A 17688-nucleotide genomic window follows, 5' to 3' on the forward strand; every position below is an offset into this window, starting at 1 on the left:
GTGCAGGGGAAGCAGCCGCTTCCCCTCAGCAAATTTGCCCAAAGCGGCGCCTTTCCAACTGCGGCCGGAGGAACGAGGAGGGGCGCATTCTGGCCACGGGGGGGCGCCGCGGGGTGGCATGGCAGGGCCGGAGGAGCCATGGGGGGGGAGGGGCGGTGCGGCTGGAGGAGGAACCAGCCAAGGGGAGGGGGGTGGCCAGAGGAGGAGCCAAACGGGGGCGGGGGGGGCGCCTTTTTTAGGTTTGCTCCCTCTCCTCTTAGACGCTGGCTACGCCACTGCACCCTCGCCTCCCCCGTGGTGGGTGCCGGGGGGTTGCTGCGTGCGCCTCCTCCCCTGCTGTTGCCCCTGACTGTAGCCTCACTGGCTCACTGGGGGTGAGGGATGGGGCTGCCCCTTGCCCAGCGTGGGGCAGGAGTGGTGACTGCGGGGGAGGGGAAGGGGAGAAACCCTGTGCTGCTGGAGGGTTCCATTGGAAAATGAAAGGGTCTGAGCAGGAAGGGCAGGCTCACAGTCAGTCTGCCCTGGCAGTCGAGATGGGGGGCACTAGGCCCCTGCGGCAGCAGTTGCTGCAGGGGAAAGACAGGGACTCTCTGCTCCTCCGGGGCTGGGGAAGGGGGTGGAGGAGCAAGTCGGGGTTGGAAGACACTGGGGGAGGGCGATCACCTGGGTTATAAATATCTCCATGCCAGCAGCTTTATTTTTCTCTCCACCACTTTCTGCCTCCCCCACCCGGCTTTGTGTGCCCTTGTTACGGCACTGCTGCCCGGCACTGCGGCCAGCTGTGTTTTGTGCAGTGCCCAAGAAGGTACACATGCCCTAAGGCAACTCATGCGCACAGCCATTGGCTCAGGTGAGACAAGTGGGGGAATAACTACTTCATGCAGCCCACTAATGCTTGAACGCTAAGCACTTGGCGGCTGGCCTGAGGTGACTGTGCACAAGCTGCCAGCAGAAAGCCCTCACACACACACCCCCATTGGCAAGTCAACCTTCCCAGGGTGCTGCTTGGTGAAGATGCTTAGCATTGCTGTGGGCTGTACAAACTGCAGGCTGTGGGTGCCATGTTGTGTGGGAGTCTGGTCAATAAAAGACCTGTGGCATGGCCAGCTCAGGGCAATTGACTCAGGGTTGAGGCTGTATATAGCCATTTGGGCTTGGTGCTGAGCCACCAGAGGCTGGCAGGCTCTGAGCCTTGGTGCCAGGGCCGGCTCCAGGGTTTTTGCTGCCTCAGGCAACCAACAACAAAAAAAAAAAAGCCGCGATCGCGATCTGCGGTGGCAATTCGGGGGAAGGTCCTTCGCTCCGAGCAGGAGTGAGGGACCGTCTGCCGAATTGCTGGACGTGCTGCCCCGACACATCTGGTTTGTTGTGTTTTTCTAATTCCAGTGTCGCCATATCTTCAGGGCCTATCACTGGTCGCCTCACTTTAAAGCCTCCAGGTGGGTGTGCACGCATGCGAGTGCACAAACCTACATGGGGAATCCACAAAAGTGTATGTGGCCAATTACTAACAATTGTCAAGTAACTGGGTGTGGCTGCAAATAGAGATTTTTTTGCTTTTATGGCGGACTATGGCTATGATGTGCAAAGGGGGGCGACGGCAAAACACCATGAAATTTTTTTTAAGGGGTTTGGCAACTGACAACAAGGTTGTGCATGACTGCTTTAGCGCGTTTGTGTCAGTGTCTTTCTAGCAGCGCTGTAGAACTTATAGTTCAAAGTGCTGACAAGTCTGTACCAGAGCAGGGAAGTAAGCGCAGAGCCACGAAAGGGGAAAGGCTCAGCTGTAACTTTAGCATAGGGGTTACACTAGCTCTGCTCCCGCCTGACCAGGCAGCTCCAGCTCAGCGCAGATGAGAGGCCCAGTATCCCCAGCCTCCCTGGGCCCCTGCCCCAGTTGAGTCACATAGCTAAGTGCTGGGCCCCATTACGTCTTTGCTGACTTCAGAGGTGCCTGGCTGCACCCGACTGTCCAGGCTTTGGGGGAACCCAGAGACCACTCTGAGCGTGTCGAAGCGTGGGACAGCTCCCCGTGCTCAGCCTGAGCTCAGTGCCACTCAGGACATGGGTGGGCAGACCTAAGGCCAGCTGCCCCCTGGCTCAGTGGAGGAAAGCTGAGGCCTTGTGGGCAAGCCGAGGCAGTCAGGTGTGGGGAGGGCAGGCTTGGTGGCTGGGGGTAAGCTGTGCGTCACCAGGCACGTGCCGTAGACAATGTGTTTGTGGTGAGAGCTGGGGCATTTCTTGCGGGGGAGGGAGGGGAGTCCTGGCCACTCCTGGGCCCCTCCCTTGTCCCTGCAGCAACCATCTGCCCTGGCCCAGCAGCAAAGCAGCCGGCATGGTATTGAGGCCTTATGGCTGTGGCAGAGCAGGTGCCACCTGGTGGTTGGCAGCCATTCCTCCAGACCACCTGGGGGCAGGGCAGTGCATAGTGGCCCATGGGCAGTAGGGCAGCCTTAGCCCCAGCTGTACTGCTCCAAGCAGCCTTGTGCTGGTTCATCTGCGGGGCAGGCTCAGGCACCTTGGGCTCCAGGAACCCCACCCCCACTTACAGAGGGCATGGGCCTCCTGACTCATCGGGTGGGGGGGTTGCCCCATAGATTGGGAAGGAGTTAGGGTTGCCACCTAAGGTACAAAACCCCAGGATATTCCTGTGCACCAAGCCCCCACCACAGCAGCTATGGGCTCCATGAGCCCAGGAACCAGCCTGGGACACGTGGCATACCTAACAGCACTCCACCGCCCCCTGCCTACCCCTGGTAGGGGGAAATCCCCTATCACAGTCCACTCTCACCCCCAGCCATGGAGCTACCTGAGCCAGCAGGGCTGGACCAGGTGTCTCCCTCCTCTTGCAGATACCATGGTGCTGTGTGTGGAAGTCAGGGTACACATGCACAGAAGAACATAATATAAGAACGACTGTACCAGGTCAGACCAAAGGTCCATCTAGCCCAGTATCCTGTCTACCAACAGTGGCCAATGCCAGGTGCCCCAGAGGGAGTGGACCTAACAGGCAATGATCAAATGATCTCTTTCCTGCCAGCCATCTCCATCCTCTGACAAACAGAGGCTAGGGACACCATTCCTTACCCATCCTGGCTAATAGCCATTAATGGACTTAACAACCAGTTCTCTTTTAAACGCTGTTATAGTCCTAGCCTTCACAACCTCCTCAGATAAGGAGTTCCACAAGTTGACTGTGTGCTGCGTGAAGAAGAACTTCCTTGTATTTGTTTTAAACCTGCTGCCTATTAATTTCATTTGGTGACCCCTAGTTCTTGTATTATGGGAATAAGTAAATAACTTTTCCTTATCCACTTTCTCCACATCACTCATGATTTTATATATATCTCTATCATATCCCCCCTTAGTCTCCTCTTTTCCAAGCTGAAGAGTCCTAGCCTCTTTAATCTCTCCTCATATGGGACCCGTTCCAGACCCCTAATCATTTTAGTTGCCCTTTTCTAGTGCCAGTATATCTTTTTTGAGATGAGGAGACCACATCTGTATGCAGTATTCGAGATGTGGGCATACCATCGATTTATATAATGGCAATAATATATTCTCAGTCTTATTCTTTATCCCCTTTTTAATGATTCCTACACAGTGACCCCTCTGAAGTCTGGAAGGTGTGTTTGAGGGGGGCAGATAGACATCCTTGAAGTCAAGGGGAGGAGGTTTGGATCTCATGTTAGAGGTGGGGATGAGCAGGACAGCAGTACCTGGAACTGGCTGGGATGGGGGATCAGATGATGGAGGGCCATGAAGCACAGTGGTGGAGGGGAGCATGCAAGCTGAGGTAGCAGCATGAATAGCAGCACAGGTTGCTTGACTTGCTTGAGCAACCAGAAGAATGGGGAAAAGCTGCCAGTGCAGTGGGAATTTCTCTGCAGATGCAATAAAAGGTTTTGAAAATCCCTGAAGTTGGCAAGTCAGGCAGCAGACAGAGTCACCTGGGGAATAGACAGACCTAGAGCACAGGGATGCCTCTGCAGAATGAGGGGCTATACACTCTGACTGCATGTGTGTACACACAGACTCAAGGGCTATGTAAATGTAGAACAACAGGGATGGTTGGGGGACCATGTGTGAGGGTGGATCAGAAGACTCGGTGTGGAGCAAAAGTGAGGCAGGGTGTAGGATTGGATGTGAAGCATCACGCATGCATGCAGCCAATAGAAGTAGGATAAAACAGGCACAATGCTTGGTTAAATTTGTTGAACTTTTGGATGCAGCATAAGAATGGCCATGCTGGGTGAGACCAAAGATCCAGCTAGCCCCGTATCCTGTCTTTCACCAGTGGCCAGTGCCAGGTGCCCCAGAGGGAATGAACAGAGCAGGTAATCATCTAGTGATCCGTCCCATCACCCATTCCCAGCTTCTGGCAAACAGAGGCTAGGTTGCTGTAGCCTTATCAGTCCCTGGATGAGGGAGGTGGGGCGTGAGTTAATATCGTTTACTGGACCAACTGCTGGTGGTGAGAGACAAGCTTTCGCGCTTACACAGAGCATTTCTTCATCTGTCTCTCTCATCAGCAGCAGTTGGTCCAATAAGCGATATTACCTTACTTACCTTGTTAAACTTTTGCCAGTTTCAAATGGTGCTAGGGAGGCGAAAGAGAGCACAATTCTTTTCAGTGGATGATTTTTCACATAAGTCAGGTCTTAGGGGCACTTCACAGTTTTATGTACAGTTCGAGTGATTGTTTGCTGCCTTCCCTCCATCCCTCCCATCTTAGAAGAAAATAACACTTACTGCATGACTATAAACCTAGCCCTGAGGTGCTGTCCCCGCCACCCCAGTCAGCTGCTGCTCACTTACAGACGTCTCTTTGGCCATATTTTATTACCAATTGTGCACCCATCCGAGAGGGTGAAACTGGGTGAGTGAGGGAAGTGCAGGAGGGAGAAAGAAGGGATGGGCATGGGGCTGTCTGGGTATGAGGGAAAAGAGAGGGAGGGAACTTGGGTTGAGAAGGCCAGGGCTTTGAAGCAGCATAGGGTGAGGGTAGGAGTATAGGTTCTTGTTCCACTGGACAGTGTAGCCACTTCCCCTTCACTCACACTCTAACCTAGCCCATTAAATGTGGCTTATATGACACCCTCTGCGAAGTGAAACTCCTAGCAGACCAGTGTACAAGGCTGAGGGTGAAGACCATACTAGGACAGCATGCAGTATGGTCTTTTCATGTCCTGGGTCATTTACTGAATATAATGTTTTAAATCAATGTGAGCTGCCACTGCAGGGCTTTACCCAGCTCCACAATCAGTCTGGCCTGTGGAAGAATAAGTACCTGCAGGCCTGGCTGATGCAACAGTTACCTCCAGCTGAACATACTGTTAACAGTAAAAAGGAAGAAACTGGGTTAAAATAATGCAAACACTTGACATTTTTTTTGACACACACTAAGAGCCTGGAGAGTACAGCACACTGAATAAGAAAGACATTAGGGAGCATTAGCACACCATTGCAGAAGTAGAGACGCGCAGGAGGCAACAGAAAATGTGACAGATGTAGCAATGAGGAAACACCTGTTGGAAACTAAAGAAAAAGATTAAACAAGTCTGCTGAAGTGCAACTTTTATGGTGAATATTGGGAAAAAGCAACAGGTTTTTATGAGTTGAATTGAAGGCCTTGTCTATACTAAACAGTTTGGTCAACGAAAGTCAGCTTACAAAACTGCACCCTGCAACGTTCCTCCCACCGATTTAACTCTCTTGCTCTGCTGACATAATAAAACCACCTCAATGAGCCACAGAGAGCTTTTTGCAACAAAGTTAGAGCGATGCAGTGTCAGTGTAGATGCTGCACTTGCTTATGTCACCCTAAGTGGCCTTTAGGTGTCCCACAATGCCGACCATGACTACTCTGGCTAGCAGTTTCAACTCTGCTACCCTACAGCCAGGAACACAGGCATGAGCTCCTCCCCCTTTAAAGCACTGAGAAATTTTGAAATTCCACTTCGTGTTTGCTCAGCATGGAGAGTTCACAGCAGCGCTGAAGACATGCACTTTTACAAGGAGCCGCACGCCATCCTTGGTGGCGACCTCACCTCCATCGCCAAGAGTCCCATGGATACTTCGGGAGGACTGGAGGCAGTAGCCAGTGGAGTCAATCCCGAGGATGAAGTGGTGGATGAGGAGATCGAGTTGGAGGAGGAGGTGGGACAGGCAACAGGGTCATCCAGTGGCGTAGTGAGCCAGGACTTCTTTTTAACTCCCGAGGGGTCTAGCCAGTCCCAGGACTCTAGCTCTGGTGCCCCGAAGCAGGAGAGGGGAGCTCCGGTAAGTACTTATTTTGCTTTGATACTAGTACACAATAACATAGGTGTCCTTTATTTTGTTACATGGGGCACATGGGAGAAGGGATAGAAATGAACACTAGGTACTGTTTGCATCTGCTTCTCATTGCTGTGTAGCTACCTGGTGGGGGCCTTGTGGAAAAGTTGGTTAATGCACACCGGGAATCTCCCAGGAAGTATCCCTAGAGAGCTCTAGGAAATGTTCCTGCAGTTCCTCTGCGGAGGTCCCTTAGGAGAGCTGCTTTGTTTCTTCCCCTGTTGTAGGAAAGTTTGCCCCACCAGTCAGCAATTACGCTGCAGGAACCAAAGCAGCACACAGGCAAGCAGCACACAGAGCCAGTCGGAAGCCACACGTATGTGGGAGATAGACCCTTGCATCCTGTTACCCTCATTAGTGTGATAACAGCTTTCTCCACCTGTGGAAAATGGTGCCAGTATTCAGAATAGTGTCCCTAGGCACTTGTAGCGATCCCGTTCTGAAACCACCCAGACCTTTTGTCCCATCTTGCACCTTCCTCCGGGCCACACTAACCATGGTTAGTGCTCTGGCCGTGCTATGTGCTTGCCAAGGAAAGTGAGGTGTATATAACTTGTATGATTCAAGACTGAGTGCACTCACTGTACTGACACTGTGTATGGTTTCTTTTGCTTCTGCAGATGAGGGCCAGCTCCTGCACACCAGCGGAGCGCCTCTGCCAGATAAGGAAGTGAACGAGGAGTAAGGAGGACGTGTTTCAAGAAGTGCTGCAATCATCTGATCATGCAGACATTAAACACAGAGTGTGGAGAGAGAAAGGCCAGGCAGGAAAGGAAATGGGTAGAAGCAAATGATAAAGCTTATGGAGGACTAAATAGAGATGCTCATATCCTGGATTGTGCTGCAGTTGGAACAGCAGGTTCTGTTTATAACACTCTTCACAAGACTGGAGAGCGGTGCAGGATCCATGCTTTCAGGCAGAGACGGCGGGTACATAGTTTACAGAGGCAGTTGAAAAATACCACGAAATATAGTCAGAAGCTCATGGAATGATGAGACGGAGAAAACTGCATCATGGGGCAGTGAGCCCACCCCCCAATGTACTGCAATCCATTCCCAGAACTCCTAGCAGCAGAATGTGGTGATTTGCACAGTAGGATAGCTACCCATGGTGCAGTGCTCTCTGTCAGTGCTAGAGCACCAACTGTGGACATGCTCCATTGACACAAGGAGTGTTGTGTGAATATGCACAAGCAATGTAATTACAGTGGTTTATAATCAAGGATGTAACTTTAGTTGACTTAACTCTGTAGTGGCCTAAGATTTTCGCAATGTATGGTATACCTCTATAACAGCCCAGCTGTAAATACTAGTCTGCTAGTCAATACACAAACTGCATTTAAAACTGGTGATCGACCTGAGGCTTATGTTTCTCTAAAGAACTAAACTGATGCTATGTTTTAAAATGCTCTTTTTTCAGCCCAGCTCTTAAGGAAAAAATATCAGTAGAGATTGATAGCTGATGGGTCAGAAGCACAGCTAGTTAGCATTACAGCAATTTTTATGTAGGGAAATAGGCACCAATGGCCCTAGCATTAACACAAGCCATCAGGTTTATGCCATTCAAATTACACTCATTAATTTATTTTCTAAGCCCTCTGTACAGATCATAGTTAAAAGAACATGAATCAATTTCCATATTCCTTAGTGAAATGGGATGGAAGTCTGGAACCATGGGCTGAGGCCAGGCAAGAAGCTTGCAGTGAAACAAGCAGAGTATGTGATCAAAATTCCATTTTATATCCAAGACCCCATGTCAGAGCAGAGCACTTCGCTCACACTCCAGGCCTCCCCATCTCAATCCCCACTTCTTCTTCCACCTTCCCATACAGTCACTCACCATCTTCCCTGCTGATTTCCCCCAGGGAACATGGGGCCCATAATCAGGGAGGGCACCCAATGCCTCTACACAGAGGCAACAGTGGTTGGCAGGGCTTTCCTAGCATGGCCATATTGGTCCTCCAAAGCCATGGTCAGCAGCACTAGGAGAACCCTTAATGTTCAGATAACTAAGTGCAGACACACTGCTGCCCGGTGTTTCAAGGCAGGAGACAGACACTGGGCTCCTTGCACCTCAGGCCTCCCTCTCTGACCACCAGCTTCCAGAGTAGGCAGCCCTGTGGGGGGCTAGCTGGGTTCTAGGAGGTTTGGCAGGCATGCTGTGGGGACTGAGTGAAGGTGAACAAGGGGCCTGTGAAAGGGGAACTGCAGTTGAGCTGATAGCCTAGCATGAAGGTGGGAAAAGCAGTTCCTCTGGGCTAAGGCATCTGTACTTGATGCCTCCATCATGGAGGAAGGGGAATCTTGGTGGGGAGCCCTTAGTAAGCCAATGCCTTGGCGCAGAGACCCTGCTCACCCCTGTGCTGCTGTATGGTAACCAAAGCTGAAGCAGCAATCTGTGGAACCAAGGCCCCGAACTCCAGGTTCCCCTACACATAAACCTGTTCCTCCTCCGTCCCTCTGCACATCCCTCACTAAATCTCTCTCACCCCTCAAAGCCCCACCAACTTGTCTGCCCTCCCACATTTCTCTCAGAGCCCACCCCTCACAGCCCTCCTTGGCTCTCCATGGTCTCTGAAGGAACTAGTGAGTCAGGAAGGTAGGAGGCACTGGGAAAGAGAAGTAGCTGATGTAACTGGACAGGTTTGTTGGTTCACAGTGTAGCCCAATTAGATCATCACAAATTAGGGAAATAACTGAGTATGAGAGAAGTTTGGAGTTTCTGGTTATATAGCAGAAAATGAGAGGGGGAAAAGTAAAATTTGAGAAGGTACCTTTCTCAGCTGGTTTCCTCTGCAACAATTAGGAAATACAAAGAAAATTCAGTTGTTCACAGTAGTTAGTCTAAAATTTGGAGACTAAACTCAATTAAACTGGAAAGTAGAGGGAATTTCACAATCTTCACTATGGAATCGCTACCAACTCCCCTGTAAGACAGGACTATACACTTGCATGTACTTCAGAAGCACAGCTATTCACTCAATTAAAAGTTCTGCTCTGAATTAAAAAACCTCAATAATTGTATACAAAGACAATCCATTTAAAAAAATATTTTAATAAGCTTTTCCAGAATTGCAGACAGGGAATGGGGAAAGGACAAGGGAATTACTAACAGTGCAAAATTACTATGCGTGAAAAAAATGTATAAAAACTAATTTGTAAATTTTTAATGTTTTTTTCAAAATATCGCTTTAAATCCTTTATAAAGCCCAACAAAAGTTTGTTCTGTTGAACTGAATTTTTGATTCAGGCTGCACTCAAAGCACTTCATGAACGAGGACACGTCATGACAGTGCTTGAAAAATATACTAAGTGTTACACATAAGCTGCTGTCTTTTCAATGCAGTTTGGAAGCTGGTTCAAATATTCCTTGGTTCCAAACTGTGCTGAATGTTTCTGAAATGAATCAAAGTTACTATATTACTAGAATTTTAAATAGTACTAGTAGTGCAATGATTTATCAAATTATAGTGGCTGCATTTTGAAGAACATGAACCAAATATTGTATAAAACACAATGCAAATTATAATTAAATACTTCTTTAAGAATAGCTGAGCATTACATATTCTATGATTATGGAATGTCAGATCTCTTTAGGCATACCATAAAAAGATTAAAAACAAATCAACATTTCTGAAAATGTACACAGTGCCATATTTTACACACAAGCCTGAGACAATTTACTTATAAACTCTCCTATAAAATGTTTTTGCAAGTATTTCCACCTGCAAACAAAAATGCATACAAATAATAAATTGAAAATAGGATTCTGATTAAAGATGTAAAGATTTTTAGAAGCACTGCACTACCTTCATTCTGAAGGTTTCTAAATACCATCTTTGATATAAGACTTGATACTTTGGATTTCTGTTCAACCAAATTTAAAATTGACAATGACCTCCTAAAACAATCACTCCACAAGATTAATGCAGGCCATACATTAAACACTCTCTTGATTATGTCTCTCTGTATAAACTGCTATCTAGTTTTAGTTAGATTAATGTCAATGCCCTAATGTCGGCTGAACTCGTTAAACAGATCTCCTAAAACATCTGAGAAAAATGGGCTAACTTCACACCCAGCCTAACTAATTACGTCAATGGAGTTACACCAGGTCTGAATTTGGCTCAGCGTATCTAACTCTGCCTCATGAACATTTGTGAAAAGCAAAAACTGGTGGAAAGGGGGAAAAAAGAGTTGTGTTTTTGTAAGTCAATGTGATAATCAAATTAGTTTGAAACCACATGACCATAATTTTCAAAGTAAAGCCCTGAAGACGTATATAAGCTTTTGAAGACCAGCAGAAATAACCAAGTTAAAAAAAAAGGTAACAGTATATTTGTAAAACCACAGAATTATAAACTGTTGTCTTCTACATTAGACAATCAGGGCAATGTTTCCTCTGGGTTTCTTTACACTATTTTGTGTAGCTGTGGCTAAAAAGCACTGGTACTGTAAACTTTACACTTCACAGACATAACCTCCCACCTCAACAAAATTTCAAACATTTATTGGGAAAGCTAGAAAGAACAGATTTAGCATCCCCCTCCCTTGATAAGGGTTTTTCTTTCTAGCACCATCTCTTAAAATAGATACCAACACTTACTATCGCCTCTTACAATCCCCTCTTACATGTATATATGTTTACATACATGCTGTGCCAACTATGTACATAGATTCTGCTTCTGCACCTGCTGAAGCAGTCAATAATATGAATCCCAACAGTTCACAGAGATGCAAGATCAGGCCCACAGTAACCAGCTGTGCATTAAATTCCTAACTTATGCAACCAGAATCACTTGACCCATTTCCTACCCCTTCTGTGGTCACTGAAATGCACAAGATTATTAAAAATCATCAATGAATAATCTAATGCCTGAACTTGGCTAACAAAGTTTAAACATATTTAAGGATTTGGCTGAAATTAAGCTTTTGTCTTCCCTCAAAAATAAAATTTGAAAATGTATAATAAAAGCAAGAAAGTTTGTGCAATAAAAGCATCATGCTTAACTCCAAAATTCTCAAAAATCACTATTTGTCCTTAGACAGAAATTTGAGAAGTCAGATTCTCATAATTATGTGACTGCTTTAACCATCCTATTTTAAGCTTTAACAATTTTAATGGTTTACAGTTTTCTGAGAAGAAAACACGACTTGGTAATAACTACATAAACACTTAAAAATTTGTTTTTAGTGGTTTTTTTTTTTTTTTTTTTAAGAAAAAGACTTTAGTAAAATAAAATGAAGCTGACAGACTCAGAATATCTATTTTCTCATAAAAGTTTACCAATTGTACAAGTTAAGAAAATTATACAAGCTTTTGTTTTAAGAAAGGACAGCTCAATCAAGACATAAGTACTGTAAAAATCTTTCAAAGGCTACAAAGAAATCTGGAAAAATACAGAACGTATTTCTTTAGCCCAGATAAGAATATGGAAGACATCATTGATGTCAACAATTTTACATATACAAACCTGACTTGGTTTATTTTTTTAAAAACTTCTATATATAAAAATAATCGTGCTCATAACTTTCAGGATTCATAGGAGTTCCTTAATTGTATACCACTTCTCTTCATCTAGACTGAAAATTTACACCTGCTTCTCCACTGCATCTTGGAATTCTAAAATTTCACATTAACTACTTGTGATAATTTACATTTTAATCAGCTCTCCTCTTTAAAAATATACTTTGTACAGTAGAACTGTATCTACAAACAATTTGAAGAATGTGTATAATAGAAATTTCCTTAATAAATTAAGCAGGAAATGTGTTTACCATATAAACAAGTTTATGGATTCATTTTTCAAACACCTTAAAATACCTAAATGTTGCCAGAACAGTAATAGCCCATAGTTCTGTGCAACAAAATATTCCAGTTCTGCATTTCAGGTCTGAAAAAACAGCAGAACTTCAGAGCCAACTAAAAGGTGTAAGAAAAATCTCAGATTGCTTCAAGGAGTTTGATTTTTGTAAGGTAACCCATCAACCCTGAAAATTTTAGGCACCCCAGAATTTACTCCAAGGAATAAAATCAGTTCCCATATTCAATCATCCAAAGTCTCTGATATTGCTTCTTGAAAATACTCTGAGGAACCTGGACTTTCTTTTCCATTGCTGTTGATTCTTCTCCTCTTTGCAGGTCTTTCATTTTTTTCTTCAAAATCATTTTCATTTCTTGCAGCTGAATGAGCAAGTTTAGGGTCAATGGAAAGGTTCTCAGTTTCATATCCATTTGTGTCCAGATCTGTGTGAGGTGTTTTCTTACCACCTGTAGGTCCATTCACATGCAATCCTTCAATTTTTACTTCATCTTTACTGGATATCTCACCTGGCCCATTAGTGGATACACCTGCATTGCAGAAGAAATATGAACTAGACATTTAAGCAATTTCTATCAATACAATAGACCATTAGGTCCATAAAACCAAAAAGCCAATCTTTGATACAAGTAACTTCATCATGTGACATCTCAAATTTATTGCCATTCCAAGAGATCCATCCCTGAAGCTCTGGTAAGCTGTAGCTCATATACAGACACAACAACATCCTACAGAATACAGCAGGTACCACAGTTTTGCCGGATAATCAAACTACAGCTTTTACAGTCAATCTAGTTAGGATACATACGTCTAAGGTACCACAGATTTCTCAATCCTATTATAAGAGTCATGCCTATATCAACCTGAGAAGCATTACTGAATAGTTTTCCTCCAGGCTGCAGCACTCATTCTAAAGTGAAGAGAAACGTCTTAATCAAAAACCCAAATTGTTACTTGATCTAAATAGTATAAGATGAAAGCAATAAAAGGAAACTGATCCACCACGAAGATAGTGTCAAGTTTCTGTGTCTAAGCTACAGTGACTGGCAGTTGAGGGGGAAAAAAAAAAAAAAAAAAAAAACACTCCTAACCCTGCCTGGAGGTTTGATAGACTTTCAGGTCCATCTCACGTGCAATAAAGGAGCTGTTTCTTTTCCACAATCCTACTGTAATTTTCCTCTCTACACCTTAACATTACTTAGCAAGAGATGATTGATAGCTTGTGTTCTTTAACTTTCAAAGTTGCTTAATGCATTCTTTTTAAGGTATTAGATCATTTTAATCAAGGAGTATCAATGACAAATGTTTAAAATATTCTAATTAAAATGTTCTTCTGTGCTGAAGACTCCAATGAGAAACTGCAGAATTGGAATTAATTTGCAAACTGGACACCATTAAATTAGGCTTGAATAAAGACTGGGAGTGGATGGGTCATTACACAAAGTAAAAACTATTTCCCCATGCTAATTTTTCCCCCCTACTGTTACTCACACCGTCTTGTCAACTGTTGGAAATGGGCAATCCTGATTATCACTACAAAAGTTTGTTTTCTCTTGCTGATAATAGCCCACCTTAATTGATTACTCTCGTATAGTTGGCATGGCAGCACCCATTTTTTCATGGTGTGTGTGTGTGTGTATTTTCCTACTGTATTTTCCACTGCATGCATCAGATGAAGTGGGTTTTAGCCCACGAAAGCTTATGCTCAAATAAATTTGTTAGTCTCTAAGGTGCCACAAGTACTCCTTGGTTCCTTCTACTTCGAACACGTCACCTGAAGCAAGCACTGGAGAAGCATTAACATGTCTCATACTTAACTTTAAAGTCAATGGAACTATTCAGTTAAGCACCTGCACAGATGCAGGTAGGACTGAATCTGAAAAGGCTAAAACACTTAAGAGGAAGAAAGTTAAACTTGCCAAACATTTTGCATTGAAATGTATGTGCCAGTATGGTCTTTTAGTTTTGTAACTTACCGCTGATACCTTGGCCAGAACCCCTTGGAAATAAGATATTTCAAGGGTTCTCTCTATGCTCCTTAAAAAAAAATTCTTTTTACAACTTTTCAGCCCATTTCCAAGATTGCTATGATGTGGCAACTTCTTTTATAAGTGAGCAAGATGGGAGTGAAAACACATCAGTGTTTACTTACCATTTTGATTACTGTTGCTAGTTGTGCTGTCCTCCCTCTCAGACTGGCTGGTGCTGCTGTTAGAGGTTGTAGGGGGAGGGGACGGAGCTCGACTGGAAGCAGCACTTTCACTTTCATCTAAAAGACGGTCCATGTAATCCCTAAAAATGAACATCACAGTGAGCACTGGCTTGGCTTTTTAGAAGTTTGTTGTGTGTGTGTGATATATTGTGTACACACACTTCTTTTTTATAACTGCTTCAAGTATTTAGATGGTACCTTATACAGTCAGTTAACGTTATAATCTCCTTATACTAATTTTGATCCTCCTGTTATTTGTCCATGGGAAATAAGGGGCCATGTATTACCTTGGCATGAAGGTTGTGTATACAGGGAGTCCCCGAAATGAGGGATAGCTCAGTGGTTGAGCATTGGCCTGCTAAACCCAGGGTTGTGAGCTCAATCCTTGAGGGGGCCACTTAAGGATCTGGGGCAAAATCAGTACTTGGTCCTGCTAGTGAAGGCAGGGGGCTGGACTCGATGACCTTTCAGGGTCCCTTCCAGTTCTATGAGATAGGTATATCTCCATATATTACCAAAGAATGTGATGGGAGGCTGGCATACCGGGGAAGCGAATACTGAGGAATACAAGGAGCTCTTGGCTGTGTGCAAAATGTGCTCAACATACAGAAGAAAAAAAAAAAAAAAAAAAAAGTGTGACCATCTAGTCAAATACTGAAAATAGTTACCTGCAAACATTTAAATGTAAACAAACAGGCTTTGCCTGTGTGCGCATACTATTTGTTCTCTGAATATTCAAGAACAAAGTTTATTAGTATGAATGTTTGCCAAAACAACAAATTTGAAGTAACTACTACAGAATACTTGCAGAAAGCCAAATTAAAATTTGTGATTGGGATGTGTTTGCATAAAACATCCATCAATGAATGTAGCTGTAGAAATTGTGATCTGCTCAGACAATGCACAACCAGAAAACAGGCTAAATTAAATTAATTGTTCAGTGTAAATGGTTAGCCTTAATACTAACAGGTGTTCTATTTTAGCAATTACACTAAATGGAACTGATTGCATCTCTTCTCCTTTGGCCACTGTCCTGCTGAAAACCCAAATTATGGAGTAATCCAGTTCTTACTGCATTCATTACTCCATTTTAGAAGAGAGCAATATTAAGGAAAGACTATAAATCTGACATGTATGTAAGAAAAGATAGCACCGCTTACGTTACACCAGGATGGAGATTGTACTTCTTTTTCCCAAATCGGGTCTGCTGTGCAAAGAAGTCATACCGCTCTGATTTTTTCCACATGTAATAAAATGCTACACACTCGCCAACTGATCTTGTTCGTACCTGTGAAAAAGGTGCCACACAAAACATTGAAAATCCAAATGTATTTTCTGCTAGAGACCATGAGATACATTATACTTTGAGATTCTGCATGCCCAGAGCAGAGACTCAAAGCATACTATGAATGATTCCCTTAAGATTTTTCAGCTTTATATGATGAGTAACAGGGTGATAGGATAAAAGTATATAAAGTAATAAATGGTATAGAGAAAGTAGATGGAGAACATTTGTTCTCCTTGTCTCCGAACACAAGAACAAGGAGATATTCAATGAAATTCACACAATGTATAATTAAAAACCATGTAACTTACTGACAAGAATTTGCTGCGGCCAAGAAATTAACATGATTCACAATGGAACTGGACATTGATATGGATCTCAAAAATACCCAGCATTGTTATAATTCATGACAAAAGTTTTGTAAAGGATATTTAAATCACACGTTTCAGGGTTTAAGCCCATCTCTAACTATTAGACATTAGGATGAGAGCATTAGGATGGGGGTGTAGAAAGCAGATTATCCCACATCTGCCTATAGGAGGGATTTTACACTTTCCTTGGCAGTATCTGGTGCTGGCCACTGTCAGACAGGATACTGAATCAAACCAGAGGTCCATCTAGCCAAGTATGGTCATTCTTATATAGATGTGATGTACCTTTTTAGCATAATTCAGAAATATTCTGGAAGTTACTTTTCCAGATAAAGCTAAATGCCAAATCCGGATTTTGATCAATTAAAAAGGAGCAAGTTAAACAGGGAAGGTGGGCTTCCCAAGCACATGCCTTTTTTTCAAACATTAATTCACAATGGCAAAAAATTTCTGTGCATGTCCATATCAACACATTTCAATGACTAGTTTAGCTCAAGAAAACACAAGGGGCATGGGTTCAGGTGAAAATGGACACACCACGAGCAAAATCATGGCATACTACCAGTCATGCAACTATCGTGCAAATACAGCCTAAGTATCTAGGTGGGAAACAAATATTTAATAATGGGCTCTTCAATCTACCAGAGAAAGGTATAACAGGATTCAATGGCTGGAAGCTGAAGCGAAACAAATTCAGACCAGAAATAAGGTGTACATTTTTGACAGTGAGGGTAATTAACCATTGGAACAGTTTACCAAGGGTCAGGGTGGATTTTCCATCAACAACAATTTTTATATCAAGATTGGATGTTTTTCTAAAAGATATACCTCTAGAAATTATTTTGGGGAAGTTCCATGGCCTGTGATATACAGGAAGTCAGATTAGATGATCAAAATGGTCCCTTCTGGCCTTGGCATCTATTTCAAATAGCGGAATACTTTATTGCAGTACTGAGCTGGAATAAGTCCGGTGGCGACAGGAGGTGTGTGCAGCAGGAAGAGCACTCTAGTGACCAGGGGAAGCATCGGGAGCATGCTAACACAGAGAATGCCTCAAGCCTTGACTCTATTAAAGGGAATGATTTGTGAAGCAGGCTTCATGCCCCTAGGTATGGCAGAGGGAACAACTTTTAGGAACCTGGTGCAGATGATGTAATATGTCAAATGCTCATTTGACTTCCACACAGCTGAGGATCTGCCCTAGACACTGCAGGTGAGGTGGGCAAAAACATATAATGGAAAACTGTAGAAAGATTCTGAAGTTCCCCTTTTATGGGTTTTACATATGCTCTGAGACACCTCTGGATAAAAAGCAAAAACACCATTGTGCCAGTATTTCTGCAGATTGCAATATGAATTTTTGTTGCTTACTAGAGGGAGACTCCACCTATATTTTATTTCCCAGTGGGTTCTGAAAAAAAGCTTTCATTACTCTCTAACTTACACTTGCCCAGGGCTCTGAACAAAGCATACAGTCAAATCTTGAACTCAACTCCAAAATGTCCAAGTAGTCAAACAGTGGAGAAACTCAAGAATTATTACAATATGAAAATTCCTACTAACATTCCTGTAACAACCTTGGTTGCAGCATTTCCGAAGATGCCTACCACCCTCTACAGAATCTAAGTTTATTTAACAAGATTATAATACATTCTGACCAGT

General features: G+C 44.0%; 1 protein-coding gene across 2 annotated transcripts in view; it reads right to left on the bottom strand.

The window, feature by feature from the left end:
- Nucleotides 1–12011: 12011 nt before the first annotated feature.
- Nucleotides 12012–17688, bottom strand: part of LOC113407426 (mesoderm induction early response protein 1) — a 28675-nt gene continuing 22998 nt past the window's right edge. For both annotated transcript variants that reach the window (XM_029912423.1, XM_029912422.1), the window contains 3 exons: nt 15531–15658; nt 14311–14450; nt 12012–12688 (listed from right to left, as the gene is read on the bottom strand). In XM_029912423.1, the coding sequence (XP_029768283.1) occupies nt 12384–12688; nt 14311–14450; nt 15531–15658 (573 nt within the window). In that variant the 3' untranslated portion in view covers nt 12012–12383. The remainder of the gene's footprint in view (nt 12689–14310; nt 14451–15530; nt 15659–17688) is intronic.

Source organism: Terrapene carolina, unplaced genomic scaffold, assembly GCF_002925995.2.
Source record: "Terrapene carolina triunguis isolate 2854851 unplaced genomic scaffold, T_m_triunguis-2.0 Scaffold211, whole genome shotgun sequence".
Lineage (NCBI taxonomy): Eukaryota > Metazoa > Chordata > Testudines > Emydidae > Terrapene > Terrapene triunguis.